At 41.7% G+C, this 23,980-nt stretch overlaps 1 protein-coding gene across 1 annotated transcript in view; it reads right to left on the minus strand.

Annotated features, from left to right (window-relative positions):
- Positions 1–3,677: 3,677 nt before the first annotated feature.
- The window catches only part of LOC311106700 (adhesion G-protein coupled receptor G6-like), a 55,607-nt gene continuing 35,304 nt past the window's right edge, over positions 3,678–23,980 (minus strand). The window contains exons 18-28 of the mRNA XM_084149095.1: positions 23,509–23,655; positions 23,071–23,187; positions 22,054–22,099; positions 21,317–21,423; positions 21,070–21,197; positions 20,613–20,881; positions 19,531–19,633; positions 10,462–10,745; positions 9,864–9,965; positions 9,197–9,352; positions 3,678–6,041 (exon numbers count right to left, since the gene is read on the minus strand). Coding sequence (XP_084005221.1) covers positions 5,845–6,041; positions 9,197–9,352; positions 9,864–9,965; positions 10,462–10,745; positions 19,531–19,633; positions 20,613–20,881; positions 21,070–21,197; positions 21,317–21,423; positions 22,054–22,099; positions 23,071–23,187; positions 23,509–23,655 — 1,656 coding nt within the window. The 3' untranslated portion in view covers positions 3,678–5,844. The remainder of the gene's footprint in view (positions 6,042–9,196; positions 9,353–9,863; positions 9,966–10,461; positions 10,746–19,530; positions 19,634–20,612; positions 20,882–21,069; positions 21,198–21,316; positions 21,424–22,053; positions 22,100–23,070; positions 23,188–23,508; positions 23,656–23,980) is intronic.

A 23,980-nucleotide genomic window follows, 5' to 3' on the forward strand; every position in this document is an offset into this window, starting at 1 on the left:
CTCTGCCTCTATCTTCTCCTCAGTGGTGAAGTGGGCAGCCCACAGACTTCCCCATCAGGCCTACACAGGGCCCTGTAAAGATTGTGTCTGAGGTGAGGTCTTATCAAACCAGCGCTGCGTGACACTGTGAAATGCAGAGGCATCTACAGGGAAATCTCACATTCAGTGTATAATGTCAGGAAAATGAATGCCAAGTACAGTCTATTGTGGACTAGGAGAGAGAGGGATCTGTTTTAAAATTCTTGTAGATCTCATCTCTTCTGTATATCTATGATGATTTACTTTGGATCCAATTCTATAGAGAACCGAGTTCATTCATATAATATCTCCAGAGAAAGTCCATCTTTCTCACACAGGTAATACAGGACTTTGCTGTACAGATTTTGCTTAGGATTTGCTTATTGAAACATCATATTTGACATTTATGTGCTCAGAAGATGTCATATATTGTATCATCAGATCAACAGTTAATTCCAAGCCAGATCATTCCAAAAGCAGTGTCAACGGATAATTGAGTGATATCTGTTCTTCATTTTTCATAATAGAGTCTCTTGGGAACTGGAACCAAACAAACAAAAAACATAGCAAATAACAGTGCACTGGTATTTTCAACAGCAGCAATAATAAATGCCATTTCATTGAGCAACCACTAACTGTTTCAAATGTTGCCCTTGGCATAAACTGTGATTTTATGCTACAAGATACATTTGTGTCTAAAATCTAAGAAAACTAAATTGGCGTTATTCTTTCTTTGCTCCACCTATTGTTCTGAAAGCATCTGAGCCATGTTATGGAGGATGAGTCTGTATACATCCTGTGAGATTATCACTGGGGTCACGTTACCTCACCTGACCCCTGTTACCCCGGACCAGACAAACACACATCTGCTGAGAGCAGACCTGAAGCATCAACCGCCTAACACCATAAAAAAAATACAAAAAAAACACACGACACAGGCATCATGTTGTTTGTAACCAAAACAACAGTTAGCATATAATGAGGAGTGAATTTAAAATGTATCATTTTGAAAGTTAATTATCTTATCAAATCTACCGCATTGAATGAAGTATATGGGCAAAAATTATGAAGAACGTAGTATTTATGGTATAAAACACTTGCAAAAGTGTTTATTTATCTGTACGATAGGCATTTGCAGTAATGTTTTTTCTCTAGATGCACTCAATAATATAACCATAAACATGCCACGCCAAAATGCTCAGATGGAATGATTTTAATGGATCTGTCAGTTGCAGTTCACAGCAATGAGCAAATATAAGCCATAAATCATAAGCATGGCTGGCATGGCCAAGGGGACAGAACCTTCGCTCTCCAACTATGATTGCTTTGAAAGTAAACTGGCAACTAAATCAAACTGTAGCATCTGATGAGGAATATCCTATCTAAAATGTTGGCCTGGACACGTTCCGTTATATTTGATACTTGGTTGGATTGACAATAGACAATTCAGCATCACAGCTTCCAAAGGACTGGAATAATCGGTACTGGAAATAGCACTTTTGTAGCGGGTGATTTGGACGGAGTCAGGCGCAGGAGGTGAAAATCACAGAATAAATGGTTTATTCTGCCAATACAGCGGTTCGCAGCAATGGGTAAAACAGTACAGTGCGGTATAACGGCGCACTGGAGAAAACAAAACACACGGGTGAATATCCTGGCGATACAGTACATAAAGCTCCACCGAGCTATCGACACCTCCACATGGAAACAATCACACACAAAGACATGGGGGGGGTAGAAGGAATACTTATACAGGGACTGATGAGGGGATATGAACCAGGTGTGTGTAAAAAACAAGACAAAACAAATGGAATGATGAGATGAGGAGCGGCAGTGGCTAGAAGGCCGGTGACGACGAACGCCGAAGCCTGCCCGAACAAGGAGAGGAGGAAGCTTCGGAGGAAGTCGTGACAACTTTACTTTATAAACACAGATGCACTGTACCAAGGGATGTTGGTTAGGTTGAGGTGATTGTTTTGCAGTATATGTATGTAATTTTGTTGTTGTTGTTGATCAAATGAAAATGAGTGCCACATCTATGCATTTGATGATGCTCATAGTATCATTTTCTGTGAAGTATGTCTCTACACAAAAGTCTGAGAGACAACAAGCATCAATACCACATGTGCTGTAAATAGGATACCTGTAGTATAAAATGTTACTTTAGGACACCTCTGTTTTTCTTATATAATATTATGTAAATGTTATGGTCTGTCAATCTGATGTAATACAATACGACAGAGGCATCTAAGCTTGCAAGAGACAAACGTAGCAAGAATGGTGTGAAGCCTGAAATCTTCTGGCCAAAATTGTGAGGTCAGTTTCGATTACAGTGAAGTTCCTAAACAACAGACATGTGAATGTTGGCAGGGATGAGGCATGACATCTCTCCAAGTCTGAAGCACTGTGGTTTACCAGATTATGTGGCATTAAAACAACTCCAGTCAAGAAGGGGAAACCATATAATTTCAATGTTTGAGTGTGAAAAATGATTTTAAACATTATGTTTCCCTCTTTGACTTCTGGCTTGCTTGCTGCATGACTAGAATATCATCCTCTGCTTTCCAGCACATACAGTAAACTTCAAAAGTATTGTGACAGTGACACATTTGTTGTTGTTTTGGCTCTGTACTCCAGCACTTTGGATTTGAAATGATACAATGACTATGAGGTTAAAGTGCAGACTGTCAGCTTTAATTTGAGGGTATTTTCATACATATCGGGTGAATTTACAGCACTTTTTGTACATAGTCCCCCCATTTTAGGGTACCAAAAGTATTGGGACAAATTCACTTATATGTGTGTTAAAGTTGTCAAAGTAGTCATGACTCTACACACTTGTTGGATGCATTTGCAGTTTGTTTTGGTTGTGTATTACATTAGTTTGTGCATAATAGAAATTAATGGTAAATAATGTAATAACCAACAACCGTGTAGCTCAGTTGGTAGAGCATGGCGCTTGCAACGCCAGGGTTGTGGGTTCCATTCTCACCGGGGGCAAGTACGAAAAAAATAAAGAAATGTATGCACTCACTAACTGTAAGTCGCTCTGGATAAGAGCGTCTGCTAAATGACTAAAACAATTTTTTTTTTAAATGCATCCAACAAGTTTGTAGTCACAAGCTTGATGTAGTCATTGTGTGCCAGGAATATGGGACCAAACACTAAACCTTTGACTACTTTAATACACATATAAGTGAATTTGTCCAAATACTTTTGGTTCCCTAAAATGGGGGGACTATGTAGAAAAAGTGCTGTAATTTCTAAACGGTTCACCCGATATGGATGAAAATACCCTCAAATTAAAGCTGACAGTCTGCACTTTAACCTCAGTCATTGTATCATTTAAAGTCCAAAGTGCTGGAGTACAGAGCCAAAACAACAAAAAATAAATCACTGTCCAAATACCTTTAGACCTCACTGTATGCACCAAACCACATATTGGATCTTCTGAGTAAACCACATTGTAAAGACTATTGATTGTGCAGAGAAGAGCAGACATTAAGGGTAAAGGGAGAAAGGAATTAATTAAAAAGGACAAAAAAGTACCAACAAAACGTGGGAGTTTTTTGGGGGATATTTAGTCGTTATGTCTTGCATCAAGTTAACCTGGTAACTTTGACAAATATTAGTGTTATCATTAAAACAATTAGCTAGAGTCACCTTTGGTACATTTCAGTACTTTTAATTCCCTTTATTGGTGAAACACAATTCATCAATGGTGTTGAGACATACAGAGACAGCTTCAAGAAAATATATTATTGACAAAGTTGTGGAAAAACTAATAACAGGGTTTGGAGAATGTTTCCGAACAGACCCAGACCAGCCATATTAAATCAGAGTGATACATCTTAAGTACAATATGGGTTTGGATCTAACCATCGTAATTTCCTAGCTCTGTGTCCTGGAAACATTATTCAATTAATAGGGAAATGTACAAATGAATCAGAAAAAATTATGTCTGGACTCCCTCTGCATTGATAGAACAATGTGCACCTCTAAATAATAGCCTATAACAAATAACATTACCTGATAGAGGTTGATAATTACCTTTTTGAATATTGGGAAATTTGTATTTTGGGATATCTCATTCAAATATGTATAAAGATGATGCCAGCAGTCATTTTCCAATTCATTGTAAAGATGAGAACTCCATTTTACTATCTCAAACCACTGTAATCCCTCCCCACACATTCTTGAATTGAAGACTCCAAATCTGTTAAAACACCAGATTACCTCTTGAAGCAATGTTTCTATCATTACAAATTTGGCCCCTAAGGGAATTTCTCATTGATGCTCAAATTATTTTCCTGATGTTGGAAAAGAACAGTTGAGAGCACTGACTGCTCCAAAACATAACTGGCCCTGTTCGCCTGCCAAGGTCAAGATCAATGCTTTGTTTTCCCACCAAGCTTCATCTCTCCAAAAACAGTATATTTATCTATCCAGGGGCATAGTCCTGATCAACTGGCATTGGGGATTCAAGAGGAACAACAAATGCAAAAAGCTTTATAGAAATAAATATAAAGATACTTTTAAACAACATTGTTCCATCACTTCACAAACACAAACAACAATAGCTCACACAGCAACATTTAACATAATGCAATATATTCAGTTCCCCTATTGGTGGGACAATAAGACTACCATATTAAGTGAACTAAGGCAACACTAAAGAGCAGATTAACATTTTGCCATTTAAAAATGTTGGCATTAACTTAAATGAACAAATAATGCCAGTGTTTGTCGTCCCTTTTCAATCATTACTGTATGTTGTGAGTTGCTGTATTGTGGAATAATTAAATGTGGAATGTTTATGAAACTATCTTACCAAATCTAGGTTTAATGGCTGCGGGTTTTGTAACCTCTACAGCCATTTACTTATTCCAAATACATGGCTCTGGTAACCTCTATCCATAGAAGAGTCAGATTAAATTACACTTGACATACAGATCACCCACAGAGGTTGTCCTAAATCGAAGTGACCAAAATTAAGTAGTGGTGAATGGACCAATGCCAGACACCATTTCTGCATGTGTTATTCAGTAGTAGAGCATCTGAAGGTTAAAAAAAATATACATGACAAATAAAACATTGTCTTGATGATGATGTTGATAGGCTAACCAAGAAAAAAGTAAGCACTTTATGCAAAACCTCCTCATGCAAGGCACTGTAAAGGAACATAACATTGCTTTCCAGCAAAAAAACACACACACAGGATTCACAAATAGACGACTAAAATCAGAACTACACCTCAACCTGTTCCCTTTTGAACACACATTGACAATGCTACAGCTTTTAAAAACTCCCTCATGTTTGGCAGTCTTTGGGTTTGAAATATAGGCCTATGCCTGAACATTTGGTCCAGATTTGATGATTTATATTCCCTGCTGCTCATACTGGAGTTCTACAGATTGCAAAATGACAACAGAACAGTAAAGATTGTTGATATTTCTGTACAGGAAAGGTGACCATACTGAGAACCCAAGGCATGTGCAACACCAACTGAGAATCAATTATAGGGGGCGTATTAGATATACCATCAATATTTACACAACACATAGCCAGTTAAAGATTAAAGTCACAGTATGTAAATCCCAAACTCCATTCTCTGCTTAGCCCTCCCATTTTCTACAGAACTATGCATTTCTCCATTTCCCTTTTCAGTACATCTCACTGACTGGACCAGCTGATTAAGTCAAATATTGTACAGTAAACACAGTACCGCCATGCTGCTCTGGAGGCTACAACCCTGGGGTGACACTGTGGACTGGGGGTTAGGAGCTAGCAGCAGAAGCAGGAGGAGGAAGAGAAGTGCTGGGTGGTCTAGAACTTGGTGCTGTGGCTGAAGCTGTCCGACATGATGATGTTCTTGTAGAAGTTGTCGGAGCGCACCGAGCAGTAACCTTTGACCTTGTCAATGACTTGGTGCACGGGGATGATGGAGGAGGAGGAGGAGGAGGAGGAGGCCTCGCCATCTGAGGAGACACTTTTAGGATTGGTCTGGTTGGAGTAACCTTTACCTGTCCAAAGGTGAGGAGAGATAATGTCATGGTTCAGAAACAACACAATGATCTTTGTTCTCTTTAACAATACTGCATAGTACAATGTTTCATTGTTTTCTTTCCTTAAACTCACAATGACACAAAACTAATGGCTAAAGACAATTGAAAAATAAGCAAGTAAAAAATACATCACTGAACACATACACAAAGTAGATCTTAGGCCTAGATTCAATCAGATCAAGCGTTAACTGGCGATAGCAGACACCCAAATAGCGGATGTTTTGGCTGTGTCGGAGGTGGAACCTTGTTGCAGCTGCTCTTGCAATCATTGTCACGAAGCCACACCCGCCCACTCGCGGTAGAAGTTCAGAACGAGAAAGTGTAGGCTATATAGAAATAATTTGTCTCAAATTGAAAAATCATTAAACTAATTTATAAGGATTTCTATCAGCCTAATCAAGGAGTAGATTACATCTCACATTTCAGTGTCCGAACTTGTAAACAAGGCTTCATGAGATTTCTCTTAATGTGACTCCATGTAGCCAATGGTAATGTCCGCTTTAGGTATAATGCCGGCAGCCGCTTGTGGATTTGACAGCTCTAACGCAGTTCCACCTCCGAGACTGTCAAAACATCAGCTATGCGGATGTCGGCCAAAGCAGATCTGATTGAATTGGGCCCTAAATCTATATACAATGATTGTGTATTTATGATTGTAGGTTGAATATGTGGCACTCATTTACAAAAATTCTAATGCATAGGCTTTGCGAAGATGTTTCTTTAGCTTAGAAAAGGTTTGAGGTTTAGGCTTATGTCTAGTTACTGTTTAAATTGAGTCCCAATATTTTCTGAGGAACAATTCTCATGCATCTCTGCATTCTTGTGGAATTCATTCCTATACATGCATGCACATTCAAACAACCTTGAAATTCAACCACAATGGACAACTATGCATAACTGTTTCTTTCCAACATGTCTGAACCGTTTTCATCTGTTTTTGTCTTATTCTTGTTTTGTTTGCCAAGTGATAATATATTTGGGTTGGTCTTTGCCATTTGATAATGTCAGGGCTAAAACATCCATCGCGGTTTTGAAAAGAATGACTTGAGTGGGTCAATTAAGCACAGAACACAGGCTTTGCAATGCAAAGACTTTGGCATCTTTAGTGACAGAACCGCTGGCTGCCTCCTCACCCCACTGTACACTCACCATGTATGGGAAAAAGCCTGACTTATCGAGAGTGAAGTCAGAAACATGAGACTATATGTATGTCTGTTTTCAGTTTGAGTGATTAACAGCTATAATCACGATCACACGTTAATCACTAGTTATTCACTTTGATCCTACAAAACTGTTTCTTTCACCAAACCAGTTATCAACTTATCTCATACACTCATTAGTCCTCACATTGCACATGTGTTCATGATAAAGTAATGTAAGGTCATCCTTAAATTGTGTACACAATAAAACAAAGTTTATTCTGCTAAATCCCTGAACTGCTATGTCAAGTAAGGTATTGGAGGCCACCTCTTGTTGGCAGTGTGCTTCACGCACGATCACCTTCGTTTCTCAGCCACTGCTTTATAGGCTCTGTCAGACTAGATTAGTCTATTAGCCGGGGGATGCCATTAATCGTTGGATCAGTCCAATATGACAATATCACAGAGTAAATTGCAGATTATCTCCAAGGCACACATCTGGAAGCAATAGGAGAGTGTACTGCACTGCACGCCTGACACGGATGCTCAATGATTTTCTCTTGAAGCCGTGGCCTACCTCAGAGAGGCAAAGGAATAGTGAGAGGAGGAGTATCCATGTCTGCTGACAAATTATATTTCACCTTACCTGAGATCTCCGTGAAATGAAGACCCTAATGATAAGAACATGTTGCAACACTTTGCTGCATGTCTTAATGTCTATACCTTCATCTTAACCATTTCCATACGTACTATAGTGCCTGAGTACGGTCGGTACATACCGGGTTTTTACATGCGCTAAATAATGAAGGGCGCAACCCAAATCTTCAGGGAGCCAAGGTAATTCACCATATTATTATCACAAGATCTGTGTATAAACATGTAATAAGGCACAAACATCATGCTTGAATTGTGCATTTGGTTGTAAAGTATAGGTGAGGGTGATAGCACTATCTCCATTCAGGGATGCACACACACACACGTCTACAATTTTCCATGTGACAGTTGAGTGCTGAAATGCAAGCAGTGTGTTTTACTGTGGTATCGTTGCTGCTAGCAGAAAACAGAGACATCCTAGGGGAGCAGAATTAGTGTGGTATGAGTGAGTGAGAGTGACATCCAGAACCACTGAGAAGAAGGCAAAGGAGCTCATCTGCCAAACTCTCTCATTGGTCAGATGATATTATTACAACTGTATTTATATTACTTCATGTCCATGTTTAAACCAAGTTAAACATTAATGTTATTATTTTGCTGTAAGTTGTTATAGCATGTTATCTTTGAAATGTTTTTCAATGACTTTAGAGAGAACAATGACAGAATAGAGCTCTTTGTCTTACAGGGTCTTCATGTCACCATTCAATCTGGATTCAATCTAACCATCAAAGGTAGCATTTGGCATCGAAACCAAATGCACACATGCCAATTTTTGTGTTAATTCCAAGATGTCAACACAATATTTCTGTTTTAAACGGTTACATTTTTTATTGTTCTGTTAGACACACCAGTGTTAAGGAAAAGTGCAACCAACATCTGTTAGGTTGAATCCAGGCCTTCATGTTCTAAAGGCAAAAGGCCAATAACACAACATCACGTCACACTGTAAGGAAGCATGGAGTCAGGCTAGCTTTGATGCAGTTCAGTTTACCTCAGGAGGTTCTCCTTCGTGCTATTGGTGGGCTACATCTACACACCACAAACATAAATACATACAGGAGATCAACCACCATGTAGCCCAGGAATAACTATTGTACACATAAAAGCAAGAAAATAAATGTTTCACACAGTCCTTGTAGACATATATTTTTTTGTTATTAAAAATGAAGGTGGAAAAAAGTAATGTAAACAATCCTTCTTTTCATAACTACAAAAAGTAAACTTTTGTATGAACGAAATGTGGTTCAATGAAACAGACCAACTGAAAGTAAACAAAAAGCTGTGTATGGCTCAATATTAGACCCTCCCATGGTGTCTTACCTGCATTACTGTTGCGCTTTGCAAAGGGATTTAGAGTTGCTTTGGCCTTGGAAGTCCAGTTTGCTGTACTGGAGCCAAAGGAGCTGGAGGACAGGGACTTCCCCACAGTGTCTGAGCTGACCTTCTTGGTGTTGTTAGTGGCTGTCTTGCTCCAGTCTGCCATGCAACAAGACACATTTCACACATACTTATTCAGGCAAAATTAAGAGTGAAGTGATCTTTGTTACTTCAGGGTTTTATGGAGTTTCTGTGTATCATATTTGATTGCGTATAAAGCTAAGACCTCTCAGGTTTTATACTTTAATAACACATTTTCTTTGTTACTTTGGAAGTCCGGAGTGAGTCCACAGGGCACTTTTACTGGACTCCTGTGCAGATATGTACTAGCGTATATTACAGTGACTTTCACTTCAATAGGAATTCTATTTACATTAGACAAGATTCAATATAAATGTCAACTGAAAATATTTTAATAAGATTTGTATCTTATAATCTTTATCACAATCACATAGGACTTTTATTAGCAATGTACAAGTACAGCAACTTCACCCCTCTCATCCTAAAAACGGTTATGATAGTAGTGTGATAGCTGTTCTGAATATCAGGCCAGATATTTTTCCTGAGAGGGAGAAGCCTCTTTGTTGTCTGTTTCTTGTCAGATCTTTACCTGAGTTGTCTGCCAGGCGGAATCTGCCACAACACAAGTATCTCCTCCACTGTTTCTGGACATTCTCTTTCAATGCACAGTGGAATATGAATATGAATAAACCTATTGGCCAGAAAAGAACAATGGAGGAAAAGGCTGTTTAATAACAATGAAGATGACAGAGATGACAAATAAAAGAGAGCAAGTTTGGTTCATCTTTCAGTTACCAGATGTTGTACCAAGGAGACCTCTGGTGGAACAAATAGCATATGACATGACAGTGAGGAGATAACTTATTACTGTTAACCACAGGAGGCTGCTTAGGGGAGGACAGCTCATAATAATGTCTGGAACGGAGCTAATGGAATGGCATTATGAATTCGATACCATTCCACCTATTCCGCTCCAGCCATTACCACAAGCCCGTCCTCCCCAATTAAGATGCCACCAACCTCCCGTGTTCTTAACATATAATACATTAAAGACCTGCTTCTTACAAGAGTTTAAAAATAAACACATACAAAAATACACCTTTGAGCCAAACATTCACATATTAGTAACCAATACTACTGTGTATTCTCCTTTGGGTGCACAGCGCACCATAGGGGGGGCCCTGTACCTTGCAGTGAGTTGAAGATGGAGAAGAGGTACATGAAGGCCAGGTTGACGGGTCCCCAGGCGAAGAAGGCGAAGCCCCAGGTCATGCCCAGGAGGAAGGTGAGACTGATGACGCTCCTCAGGTTCCTCAGCACCTCATCACGCAGCGTGCGGTTGCTACGCTTCCCGTTACGACCACAGATCTGGATCATAACCACGATGAACATGGCCACGTTCAGGAGGAAGACGACAGAGAAGTAGCCCACACATGTCACATAGAACACCAAATTGCTCCGGATCCAACAGCTGGGAGTAGGGGAGGAGGTGGGGAGGAGAAGGGAAATTAGTAAAATTGGTTGCCGTTGGTTAACTTACATGTTTTAGCCAGAAGGCTGGACCAATATCACATACAGTACCAGTCAAAAGTTTGGACACACCTACTCATTCAAGGGTTTTTCTTTATTTTTACTATTTTCTACATTTTAGAATAATAGTGAAGACATCAGAACTATGAAATAACACATATGGAATCATGTAGTAACCAAGAAAGTGTTAAACAAATCAAAATATATCTTATATATGAGATTCTTCAAATAGCCACCCTTTGCCTTGATGACAGCTTTGCACACTCTTGACATTCTCTCAACCAGCTTCACCTGGAATGCTTTTCCAACAGTCTTGAAAGAGTTCCCACATATGCTGAGCACTTGTTGGCTGCTTTTCCTTCACTCTGCCGTCCGACTCATCCCAAACCATCTCAATTGGGTTGAGGTTGGGGGATTGTGGAGGCCAGGTTATCTGATGCAGCACTCCATCACTCTCCTTTTTGGTAAAATATCCCTTACAAATCAAATGTTATTGGTCACATATAGGTGTTTAGCAGATGTTATTGCGGGTGTAGTGAAATGCTTGTGCTTCTAGCTCCGACAGTGCAGTAATATCTAGCGAGTAATATCTAACTATTTCAACATATACCCAATACACACAAATCTAAGAAAGGAATGAATTAAGAATATATACATATATACATATATGGACAAGCGATGTCAGAGCGACATGGACTAAGATACAGTAGAATAGTATAGAATACAGTATATACATATGAGATGAGTAATGCTGTAAGGACAGACGCTGGGAGACGGGAAGCAAGTACAGGGAGTGAACATTTATTGAAAAACCAGACAGGAACAAAACACTGACAGTGTCTGGACAACGTAAATGAAACAACATTAATGCAGACACCAATATCAGACGCATCAGGGAAGTTTTTTGTTTTTTCCTTTGGATTGGTGACGTCGGGTCTGGGTGCCGCTGCCGAAGGAACCGGGGATGCCTCAGCTGGCTCATCAGGCTTCCATGCCTTAGCTGGCTTGAGCGGTTTTCTTGCCTCGGTTGGCTCGGCAGGCTGCCATCCCACGTCATGCCTCAGCTGGCTCGTCAGGCTCCCATGCCTCAGCGGGCTCGTCAGGCTCCCATACCTCAGCGGACTCGTCAGGCTCCCATGCCTCAGCGGACTCGTCAGGCTCCCATGCCTCAGCGGGCTCGTCAGGTTCATATGCCTCAGCGGGCTCGTCAGGCTCCCATGCCTCAGAGGGGTCGGCAGGCTCCCACCCCACGTCATGCCTCAGCCGGCTCGTTAGGCATCCACGTCTTGGACGGCTCGTCAGGCTTCCACGCCTCAGCCGGCTCATCAGGCTCCCACGCCTCGGCCGGCTCAACAGGTTCCCGCTCCTCGGCCGGCTCGTGAGACTCCCATGCCTCGTCCGGTCTGTCAGGCTCGACAGGTTCCCGCTCCTTGGCCGGCTCGTGAGACTCCCATGCCTCAGCCGGCCCGTCAGGCTCGACAGGTTCCCGCGCCTCGGCAAGCTCGTTCGGCTCCCAAGCCTCGGCCGGCCCGTCAGGCTTGCCCAGGTGGGATGCCTAAGGGGGGGGGGGTACTGTCACGCCTGCTCCCGCTCCCCCTCCCTGGCGGTCGAGGGCGCCAGGCTGCCCATCATTACGGACACCTGTCACCACCTGAACATCATCACTGCTTGGTTACCGTCCCTATATCCATCTGTTCCTCAATTTGATCCCCGTGTCGGCATCAATGTTGTTTAGTTTCCGTTATACAGACGCTGTCTGTGTTTTGTTCCTGTCTGGTTTTTCATTAAATGTTCACTCCCTGTACTTGCTTCTCGTCTCCAAGCGTTTGTCCTTACTAATGCAAGATATGTAAAAATGATTAAAGTGACAAAAATACTGTAGAATAGTATAGAATACAGTAAATATATATGAGATGAGTAATGAAAGATATGTAAACATTATTAAAGTGGCTAGTGTTCCATTTCTTTAAGTGGCCAGTGATTTCTAGTATATGTCTATAGGCAGCAGCCTCTAATGTGCTAGTGATGGCTGTTTAACAGTCTGATGGCCTTGAGATAGAAGCTGTTTTTTAGTCTCACAATTGGCCCAGCGTCGTCCAGGGTAGGGGAGGGAATGGCCGGCAGGGATGTAGCTCAGTTGGTGGAGCAACGCCAGGGTTGTGGGTTCGCTTCCCACGGGGTCCAGTATGAAAAAGAAAAAAAGAATGTATGCACTCACTAACTGTAAGTCGCTCTGGATAAGAGCGTCTGCTAAATGACTAAAATGTAATGTAAAATGTGTCCTGGAGGGCGGGTAGTTTGCCCCCGGTAATGCGTTGGGCAGACCACACTACCCTCTGGAGAGCCTTGCGGTTGCAGGTGGTGCAGGTGCCGTATCAGGCGGTGATACAGGCCGACAGGATGCTCTCAATTGTGCATCTGTAAAAGTTTGTGAGGGTTTTAGGTGCCAAGCCAAATTTCTTTAGCCTCCTAAGGTTGAAGAGGCTCTGTTGCGCCTTCTTCACCACACTGTCTGTGTGGGTGGTCCATTTCAGTTTGTCAGTGTTGTGTACGCCAAGGAACTTGAAGCTTTCCACCTTCTCCACTGCGGTCCCGTCAATATGGATAGGGGGGTGCACCTTCTGCTGTTTCCTGAAGTCCACGATCATCTCCTTTGTTTTGTTGACGTTGAGTGAGAGGTTATTTTCCTGGCACCACACTCCCAGAGCCCTCACCTCCTCCCTGTAGGCTGTCTCATCATTGTTGGTAATCAAGCCTATTACTGTTGTGTCGTCTGCAAGCTTCATGATAAGAGTTGGAGGCGTGCTTGGCCACACAGTCATGGGTGAACAGGGAGTACAGGAGTGGGCTGAGCACGCACCCTTGTGGGGCCCCAGTGTTGAGGATCAGCGAAGTGGAGGTGTTGTTTCCTACCTTCACCACCTGGGGGCGGCCCATCAGGAAGTCCAGGACCCAGTTGCACAGGGCGGGGTTCAGACCCAGGGCTTCGAGCTTAATGATGAGCTTGGAGGGTACTATGGTGTTGAATGCTGAGCTATAGTCAATAAACAGCATTCCTACATAGGTATTCCTTCTTGTCCAGATAGGATAGGGCTGTGTGCAGAGTGATGGCGATTGCATCGTCTGTGAATCTTAGGGGCTGTAGGCAAACTGAAGTGGGTCTAGGGTGGCAGGTAAGGTAGAGGTGATATGATCCTTGACTAGTCTCTCAAAGCACTTCATGATGACAGAGGTGAGTGCTATGGGGTGATAGTAATTTAGTTCAGTTACCTTTGCTTTCTTGGGTACAGGAACAATGGTGGCCATCTTGAAGCATTTGGGGACAGCAGACTGGGATAGGGAGGGAGAGAATGAATATGCCAGTAAACACACCAGCCAGCTGGTCTGCGCATGCTCTGAGAAAGTGGCTAGAGATGCCGTCTGGTCCGGCAGCCTTGCGAGGGTGAAGGAGAGCCCACAGTCCTTGGTAGTGGGCCGCGTCGGTGGCACTGTGTTATCCTCAAAGCATGCGAAGAAAGTGTTTAGCTTGTCCGGAAGCAAGACGTCGGTCTTGGTGATGTGGCTGGTTTTCTTTTTGTAGTCCGGGATTGTCTGTAGACCCTGCCACATACGTCTCGTGTCTGAGCCGTTGAATTGTGACTCCACTTTGTCTCTACACTGACGTTTTGCTTGTTTGATTGCCTTGATGAATAACTACACTGTTTGTATTCTGCCATATTCCTAGTCAACTTGTCATGGTTAAATGCGGTGGCTGGTGCTTTCAGTTTCGTGCGAATGCTGCCATCTATCCACAGTTTCTGGTTATGGTAGGTTTTAATAGTCACAGTGGGTACGACATCTCCTATACACTTCCTGATAAACTCAGTTACCATATCAGTGTATTCATCAAAATTATTTTCGCAAGCTACCCAGAACATATCCCAGTCCGCGTGATCAAAACAATTCTGAAGCGTGGATTACGATTGGTCAGACCAGCGTTGGATAGTCCTTAGCACGGGTACTTCCTGTTTGAGTTTCTGCCTATAGGAAGGGAGAAGCAAAATGGAGTCGTGGTCAGATTTTCCGAAAGGAGGGCGGGGGAGGGCCTTGTAAGCATCCCGGAAGTTCTAATAACAGTGGTCTAGTGTTTTAGCAGCGCGAGTACTGCAGTCAATATGTTGATAGAACTTTGGCAGCCTAGTCCTCAAATTTGCTTTGTTAAAATCCCCAGCTACAATAAATGCTGCCTCAGGATATGTGGTTTCCAGTTTGACAGCCTGGAGGTGTGTTGGGTCATTGTCCTGTTGAAAAACAAATGATAGTCCAAACAAGATGGGTGGTGTATCGTTGCAGAATGCTGTGGTAGCAATGCTGGTTAAGTGTGCCTTGAATTCTAAATAAATCACAGACAGTGTCACCAGCAAAGCACCCCCACACCATAACATCTCCTCCTCCATGCTTTACGGTGGGAACTACACATGCGGAGATCATCCGTTCACCCACACGCGTCTCTTGGCCCAAGCAGGTCTCTTTTTATTGGTGTCCTTTAGTAGTGGTTTCTTTGCAGCAATTGGACCATGAAGGCCTGATTCACACAGTCCCCTCTGAACAGTTGATGTTGAGATGTGTCTGTGTCTTGAACTCTGTGAAGCATTTATTTGGGCTGCAATTTCAGAGGCTGGTAACTCTAATGAACTTATCCTCTGCAGCAGAGGTACAGTGGGGGAAAAAAGTATTTAGTCAGCCACCAATTGTGCAAGTTCTCCCACTTAAAAAGATGAGAGAGGCCTGTAATTTTCATCGTAGGTACACGTCAACTATGACAGACAAAATGAGAATTTATTTTCCAGAAAATCACATTGTAGGATTTTTTATGAATTTATTTGCAAATTATGGTGGAAAATAAGTATTTGGTCAATAACAAAAGTTTCTCAATACTTTGTTATATACCCTTTGTTGGCAATGACACAGGTCAAACGTTTTCTGTAAGTCTTCACAAGGTTTTCACACACTGTTGCTGGTATTTTGGCCCATTCCTCCATGCAGATCTCCTCTAGAGCAGTGATGTTTTGGGGCTGTCGCTGGGCAACACAGACTTTCAACTCACTCCAAAGATTTTCTATGGGGTTGAGATCTAGAGACTGGCTAGGCCACTCCAGGACCTTGAAATGCTTCTTACGAAGCCACTCCTTCGTTGCCCGGGCAGTGTGTTTGGGATCATTGTCATGCTGAAAGACCCAGCCACGTTTCATCTTCAATGCCCTTGCTGATGGAAGGAGATTTTCACTCAAAATCTCACGATACATGGCCCCATTCATTCTTTCCTTTCCACGGATCAGTCGTCCTGGTCCCTTTGCAGAAAAACAGCCCCAAAGCATGATGTTTCCACCCCCATGCTTCACAGTAGGTATGGTGTTCTTTGGATGCAACTCAGCATTCTTTGTCCTCCAAACACGACGAGTTGAGTTTTTACCAAAAAGTTATATTTTGGTTTCATCTGACCATATGACATTCTCCCAATCCTCTTCTGGATCATCCAAATGCACTCTAGCAAACTTCAGACGGGCCTGGACATGTACTGGCTTAAGCAGGGGGACACGTCTGGCACTGCAGGATTTGAGTCCCTGGCGGCGTAGTATGTTACTGATGGTAGGCTTTGTTACTTTGGTCCCAGCTCTCTGCAGGTCATTCACTAGGTCCCCCCGTGTGGTTCTGGGATTTTTGTTCACCGTTCTTGTGATCATTTTGACCCCACGGGGTGAGATCTTGCGTGGAGCCCCAGATCGAGGGAGATTATCAGTGGTCTTGTATGTCTTCCATTTCCTAATAATTGCTCCCACAGTTGATTTCTTCAAACCAAGCTGCTTACCTATTGCAGATTCAGTCTTCCCAGCCTGGTGCAGGTCTACAATTTTGTGTCTGGTGTACTTTGACAGCTCTTTGGTCTTGGCCATAGTGGAGCTTGGAGTGTGACTGTTTGAGGTTGTGGACAGGTGTCTTTTATACTGATAACAAGTTCAAACAGGTGCCATTAATACAGGTAACGAGTGGAGGACAGAGGAGCCTCTTAAAGAAGAAGTTACAGGTCTGTGAGAGCCAGAAATCTTGCTTGTTTGTAGGTGACCAAATACTTATTTTCCACCATAATTTGCAAATAAATTCATAAAAAATCCTACAATGTGATTTTCTGGATTTTTTTTTCTCAATTTGTCTGTCATAGTTGACGTGTACCTATGATGAAAATTACAGGCCTCTCTCATCCTAGTGGTCCTCTGTAGCTCAGCTGGTAGAGCACGGCGCTTGTAACGCCAAGGTAGTGGGTTCGATCCCCGGGACCACCCATACACAAAAAATGTATGCACGCATGACTGTAAGTCGCTTTGGATAAAAGCGTCTGCTAAATGGCATATTATTATTTATTACAGTGGGGAAAAAAAGTATTTAGTCAGCCACCAATTGTGCAAGTTCTCCCACTTAAAAAGATGAGAGAGGCCTGTAATTTTCATCATAGGTACACGTCAACTATGACAGACAAAATGAGGAAAAAAAATCCAGAAAATCACATTGTAGGATTTTTTATGAATTTATTTGCAAATTATGGTGGAAAATAAGTATTTGGTCAATAACAAAAGTTTCCCATCTCTTTGTTATAAACCCTTTGTTGGCAATGACACAGGTCAAACGTTTTCTATAAGTCTTCACAAGGTGTTCACACACTGTTGCTGGTATTTTGGCCCATTCCTCCATGCAGATCTCCTCTAGAGCAGTGATGTTTTGGGGCTGTCGCTGGACAACACAGACTTTCAACTCCCTCCAAAGATTTTCTATGGGGTTGAGATCTGGAGACTGGCTAGGCCACTGCAGGACCTTGAAATGCTTCTTACGAAGCCACTCCTTCGTTGCCCGGGCGGTGTGTTTGGGATCATTGTCATGCTGAAAGACCCAGCCACGTTTCATCTTCAATGCCCTTGCTGATGGAAGGAGGTTTTCACTCAAAATCTCACGATACATGGCCCCATTCATTCTTTCCTTTACACGGTTCAGTCGTCCTGGTCCCTTTGCAGAAAAACAGCCCCAAAGCATGGTGTTTCCACCCCCATGCTTCACAGTAGGTATGGTGTTCTTTGGATGCAACTCAGCATTCTTTGTCCTCCAAACACGACGAGTTAAGTTTTTACCAAAAAGTTATATTTTGGTTTCATCTGACCATATGACATTCTCCCAATCCTCTGCTGGATCATCCAAATGCACTCTAGCAAACTTCAGACGGGCCTGGACATGTACTGGCTTAAGCAGGGGGACACGTCTCGCACTGCAGGATTTGAGTCCCTGGCGGCGTAGTGTGTTACTGATGGTAGGCTTTGTTACTTTGGTCCCAGCTCTCTGCAGGTCATTCACTAGGTCCCCCCGTGTGGTTCTAGGATTTTTGCTCACCGTTCTTGTGATCATTTTGACCCCACAGGGTGAGATCTTGCGTGGAGCCCCAGATCGAGGGAGATTATCAGTGGTCTTGTATGTCTTCCATTTCCTAATAATTGCTCCCACAGTTGATTTCTTCAAACCAAGCTGCTTACCTATTGCAGATTCAGTCTTCCCAGCCTGGTGCAGGTCTACAATTTTGTTTCTGGTGTCCTTTGACAGCTCTTTGGTCTTGGCCATAGTGGAGTTTGGAGTGTGACTGTTTGAGGTTGTGGACAGGTGTCTTTTATACTGATAACAAGTTCAAACAGGTGCCATTAATACAGGTAACGAGTGGAGGACAGAGGAGCCTCTTAAAGAAGAAGTTACAGGTCTGTGAGAGCCAGAAATCTTGCTTGTTTGTAGGTGACCAAATACTTATTTTCCACCATAATTTGCAAATAAATTCGTTAAAAATCCTACAATGTGATTTTCTGGATTTTTTTTCCCTCATTTTGTCTGTCATAGTTGATGTGTACCTATGATGAAAATTACAGGCCTCTCTCATCTTTTTAAGTGGGAGAACTTGCACAATTGGTGGCTGACTAAATACTTTTTTCCCCCACTGTATATCTTTTTAAGTGGGAGAACTTGCACAATTGGTGGCTGACTAAATACTTTTTTCCCCCACTGTAACTCTGGGTCTTCCATTCCTGTGGTGGTTCTCATGAGAGCCAGTTTCATCGTAGCGCTTGATAGTTTTTGCGACGGCACTTGAAGAAACTTTCAAAGTTCTTGAAATTTCCGTATTGACTGACCTTCATGTCCCCCCCCCCCCCCCCCCCACACACTTTGTCACACCACAACTGATTGGCTCAAACGCATTAAGAAGGAAATAAATTCCACAGATTACCTTTTAACAAGGCACACCTGTTAATTGAAATGCATTCTAGGTGACTAACTCATGAAGCTGGTTGAGAGAATGCCAAGAGTGTGCAAAGCTGTCATAAAGGCAAAGGGTGGCTATTTGAAGAATCTCAAATATAAAATATATTTTGATTTGTTTAACACTTTTTTGGTTACTACATGATTCTATATGTGTTATTTCATAGTTTTGATCTCTTCACTGTTATTCTACAATGTAAAAAATAGTAAAAATAAAGAAAAACCCTTGAATGAGTAGAGTATAGACTGGTAGTGTATATTACATACATTATGCACTATAGTATCTAGTCCTGGTCCTATGACTGCCATATGGGAAGACATAAACTTGGATTACTCAAGTCTAAGACTCAATCTACATACAGAATGTCTTCTTTCATATCTCTTGAACTTGATGCAGGACTTACAATTCAGAAGAGCCTTGTCCAGTATCCCCCTTTCCATACTCCCTTTTCCCATAGGAGTTTTTGTCAATAGCTACCACTGTAGCAACTATCGCAGCTGGCAGACCTGGAAGTGAGACACATTCAGGTATATATAGGGTTGCAATGGGAGGGTATATTACTGGTAACTTTCAAAGTTTACCAGTAAACTACCAGAATTTTGGTAACTTTCAATTATTATTTTTTATTGTATCACATGACATCTAGCAGCCTTTTTGGGTACTTTAGATTATCACAGGTGTCTGTAATTATCTCTGGACATCTTATTTAAAATAACTGACAAAGCTGTAAAACATTATCCTAGATATAAACCATCAACTAAGTGAATACCATTGGTGTTTAATATGAGGGTTTCAGCATGAAATATCCTTTATATTATTTTTACACACGTTAACTTTTTTATAATGTCAATATGTCTTTGTTGTAAATGTTTTGGCACCAAATTGGTGGCAGTTGTGAAAAAAGTCAATAGTTGGAATACTGTAACTGGCCGTTGGGGTGGGCTTGGTGTGGGATGTCGCATTTGGAGGGTCCGTGGGTGGCTTTTGACAATTTATTTGGATTCCTCACGTCTTAATTACTGTTCAAAAGAGGTTTGGTCCAAATCGGATATTGGGTACTATATTTATAGAATTTTAGATTAATCCTATTAATTGAAATGACCAATTTGGGTTCAATTGTCTTTCAACAAAATAATGTTTCAGGAATTATAATCTTATCTGTTTCTAACTACAGAAACGGTTTAAGAACAGTCTGAGATGGTGGGTGTCGATATCCTCTTTCTTGTGCTTTTTGTGGTGGAACGACTCATTGTTGATTAGATGCTTTTTTCATTAATTCGGCTATTTTCAAGTATACATTACCAAAGTTACCATAGATTAGTAAATTACCGGTAGTTTTGCAACACTAGGTACAAATTAAGTTTAAAATTCAGTGTATACCGTGAATAATGCATCCCATGCATTTGCATTTTAATAGCAATTTGGTATTGGACACAGCCAGCATACTGCATAGTAATTAGTTTATCCAACTTTAGTGCCACTTACCCCAGCCGACGATGCAGAACTTGAGAATGTACCTCCGGATGTAGGTGTTGAAGACTTTGACCAGGGCAATGTACATGTGGATGGACTCGAGGCCCATCCAGGTAAAGGATGTGAGCAGGAAGAAGTGGAGGAAGATGGCCACAGCCACACACAGGTCTTCCATTTCGAAGGAGGCCAGCCAGCCATCCAATAGGAACACCATGTTGAGGAAGAGCAGCGACGTGCTCAGGTTCATCAGGATCTTGGACGGGTAGTCACGACGTAACTTCCTGTAGAGAGGACAGACACTGAATAACACTGTCTGACTACTACAGATCTGGTTGTCTTTGTTATAATATCATGGCCAATGACTAGGACCAATAGTCCACCTGATGTAGACAGGAAGAATTCATAAGACTAGTTATAGGAGTATTTCCTGGTCACATGTTGGAGTTGTCCAAAATGGTAATATACTCACTCAAAGGCGATATAAGTCAGAAGCGTTACAGCAGAGAAGATGGCCGATATGCCACATCCGATGTAAGTGATGAAGGTGAGAATCTTGGTGTTTTTCTCATCAATCTGTGCAGCAGATCCAGAGATATCCTTCACAGAGAATACAGAAAATAAAGGTATTCACCAAACAATCAAGTCAAGTTAGACTTGCAGAGACCCTTATAATGGGAAAGAGTCTCCAACTGGTTTAATGTGAACACAAGTCTTACCATTAGGATGCCAAAGTGTGTAAGATGGTCACAGAGGCAGATAGTCTTGTTTCCATTGGACATGGGACTAACCCTGCAGCCGTTACTGTTCCAGCCACCTGAACCATCTTGTGGAGACAAAGATGAACTCTCTAGTATATTCTACAATTGTGAGGCTTCAACTTAAATTGAGATTGACATACTCTGAGTGTACAAAACATTATGCTCTTTCCATGACATAGCCTGACCAGGTGAATCCAGGTGAAAGCTATGATCCCTTACTGATGTCACTTGTTAAATCCACTTGAATCAATGTAGATGAAGGGGAGGAGACAGGTTAAATAATGATTTTTAATTGTGACATTCATTGTGTCAGAGGGTGAATGGGCAAGACAAAATATTTAATTGCCATTCAATGAGGTAGGGTAGAAGGTGCCAGGCGCACCGGTTTGTGTCAAGAACTGCAACACTGATGGGTTTTTCATGCTCAACAGTTTCCAGTGTGTATCAAGAAAGGTCCACCACCCAAAGGACATCCAGCCAACTTGACACAACTGTTGGAAGCATTGGTGTCAACATGGGCCTGCATCCCTGTGGAACGCTTTCGACACCTTGTAGAGTCCATGCCCCGACAAATTGAGGGTGTTCTGAGGGCAAAACCGGGCGGTTGCAACTCAATATTAGGAAGGTGTTCTTAATGCTTTGTACACTCAGTGTATATTTCAACAATCAAAATATTTGTTTTTGTTCCGACTTACTTTTTATGGTAAAATCCCAGAACATGCAGGTTGGCTTTGGCATTGGCTGAAAGACACAATCACTGTCTGATTACAGGCAGACGTTCCAGGCGTTTATCTGTATTGTACTTACGACTTTAACTGTTGAACTACCATCAGGTATCAACAATCATCAACTGAGTGGTTACAGACAAAATGTTTTTACCTAAGTCGAATTAGAAAAAAAGAAGAGAGGGAGAAGAAAAAGTAGAAAACAGGGGGACTGGAGAGAAACAAACAGAGGAGAAAGGAACAGAGTATATGACATTTATTTCCGAAACGCTATATCCCCCAAAAAATCACATTTGTTTTTTTTTCATCCAAAATGCTTGCTTATGGGTACCTTCATGTGTGTGTAAAGTATTACTGTTCTCCAATTTATAATTCCTAGATTTTATGTGTATGAATTTTTTTTTTTTTTTTTCTAAACGTTATATATCCATTGTTTAGCTGGAATGGAATGTCCGTATCCTGTATATTTGACTGTGATATGTGGTTGTCTCACATAGCTATCTTAAAATGAATGCACTTACTGTAAGTCGCTCTGGATAAGAGCATCTGCTAAATGACTAAAATGTCAAATGTAAATGTTTTGCATACAGATCTCATATTACTGTATTGAAATGGTTTAAATATGGATGTCACAAATGTATCATTTGCACAGTTCTTTATTAAAAATGTAGTTATTTGTTACATTTGACTGTGCAAAGCCTAGCAGTACTACTTATTCCTCTGAGAGTGAGGCAGATATATAGCATTTTGCCCCCAAAAATATTATTTGTCTCTCTGAAATGAAACCATCAAGTGATAGGTTTTAAACAAATACATCTGTCATTAAACAACCCCATGCCATGACTAGCTAGTGAAAAAACACCAATATCTTTAATAATTTCTTTAAACAATAAAAGCTAATTTACCAACATTTCTGAAAATGGATATATAGCGTTTTGGAATGAAACTCTTCATATAGAGGTGAGAGGAGGAGGGCGGGTAGACTACCTGGTAATTCAGGTGTACAATCTCAATCTCCACGGGATCCTGCAGGTTACTGATGGAGTAATTGCCCACACTGCTGGCCACAACATAGCTGTTAAGAGACAGCCCGTCCTGTTTATCCTGAGAATGATAAAATAAAAGTTTGATTTTGAAATATAAACACATAACATTCAAAACTATAGATTCACATACCAGGCATACGAATCACCATGCATTAGTAGGAAGCAAGAAAATAAATCACAACATGCTAGCAGACACACCAGATTTGTTGAATTGCATCAAAAAGAGGTGTAAACCTGGAAATGTCACTCAAAGCTATAGATTCACATCCCAGACACATGAGTCACCATCCATGAAAAGGATGCGTGAGAAAATAAAACATACTGTTATATGCTGAAAAGACACTAAATCAGATACATTCCACCAAAAAGAGGTATAAACCTGGAATAGTCCTGTCTTGCTGAAGAACATGAAGCTGATCCTGGAGATGGCAGCGGTCTCAGCGTCGGTCAGGGTTAGGTTTTTGAGCAAAGTAGCTGGCAGTGTGACCTGAGCCAGGGGGTTCAGCTGATTAGACTCAAAGTCAATCTGGTGGGAGAGAAGTTAGTTAGACCATTGACTTTACCATTAACAATCCTATGTGACAGAATTTGATTTTCCAATGTAGACAGAGGTCTGCTGATTATTATGATGATATATAATGAGTCCCCTGCTGCACCATCTGGAGGTCATTGCCAAACCTCTGTGGTGGACAGGTGGCTTATGATTAAAGCGTGCCCTTTCTGCTGGCACAGCATTGGCACAGCATTGGCACAGCATTGACACGTATGGCAGGGGCATAGGGTAAAACACATTAAATCAAGTGAGAGGGAAAGCTGTGATGGACTCGACGTTAGTCAGCTGTATCAGGTTT

Source organism: Coregonus lavaretus, assembly GCF_964263955.1.
Source record: "Coregonus lavaretus genome assembly, chromosome: 31".
In the NCBI taxonomy this organism is placed as follows: domain Eukaryota; kingdom Metazoa; phylum Chordata; class Actinopteri; order Salmoniformes; family Salmonidae; genus Coregonus; species Coregonus lavaretus.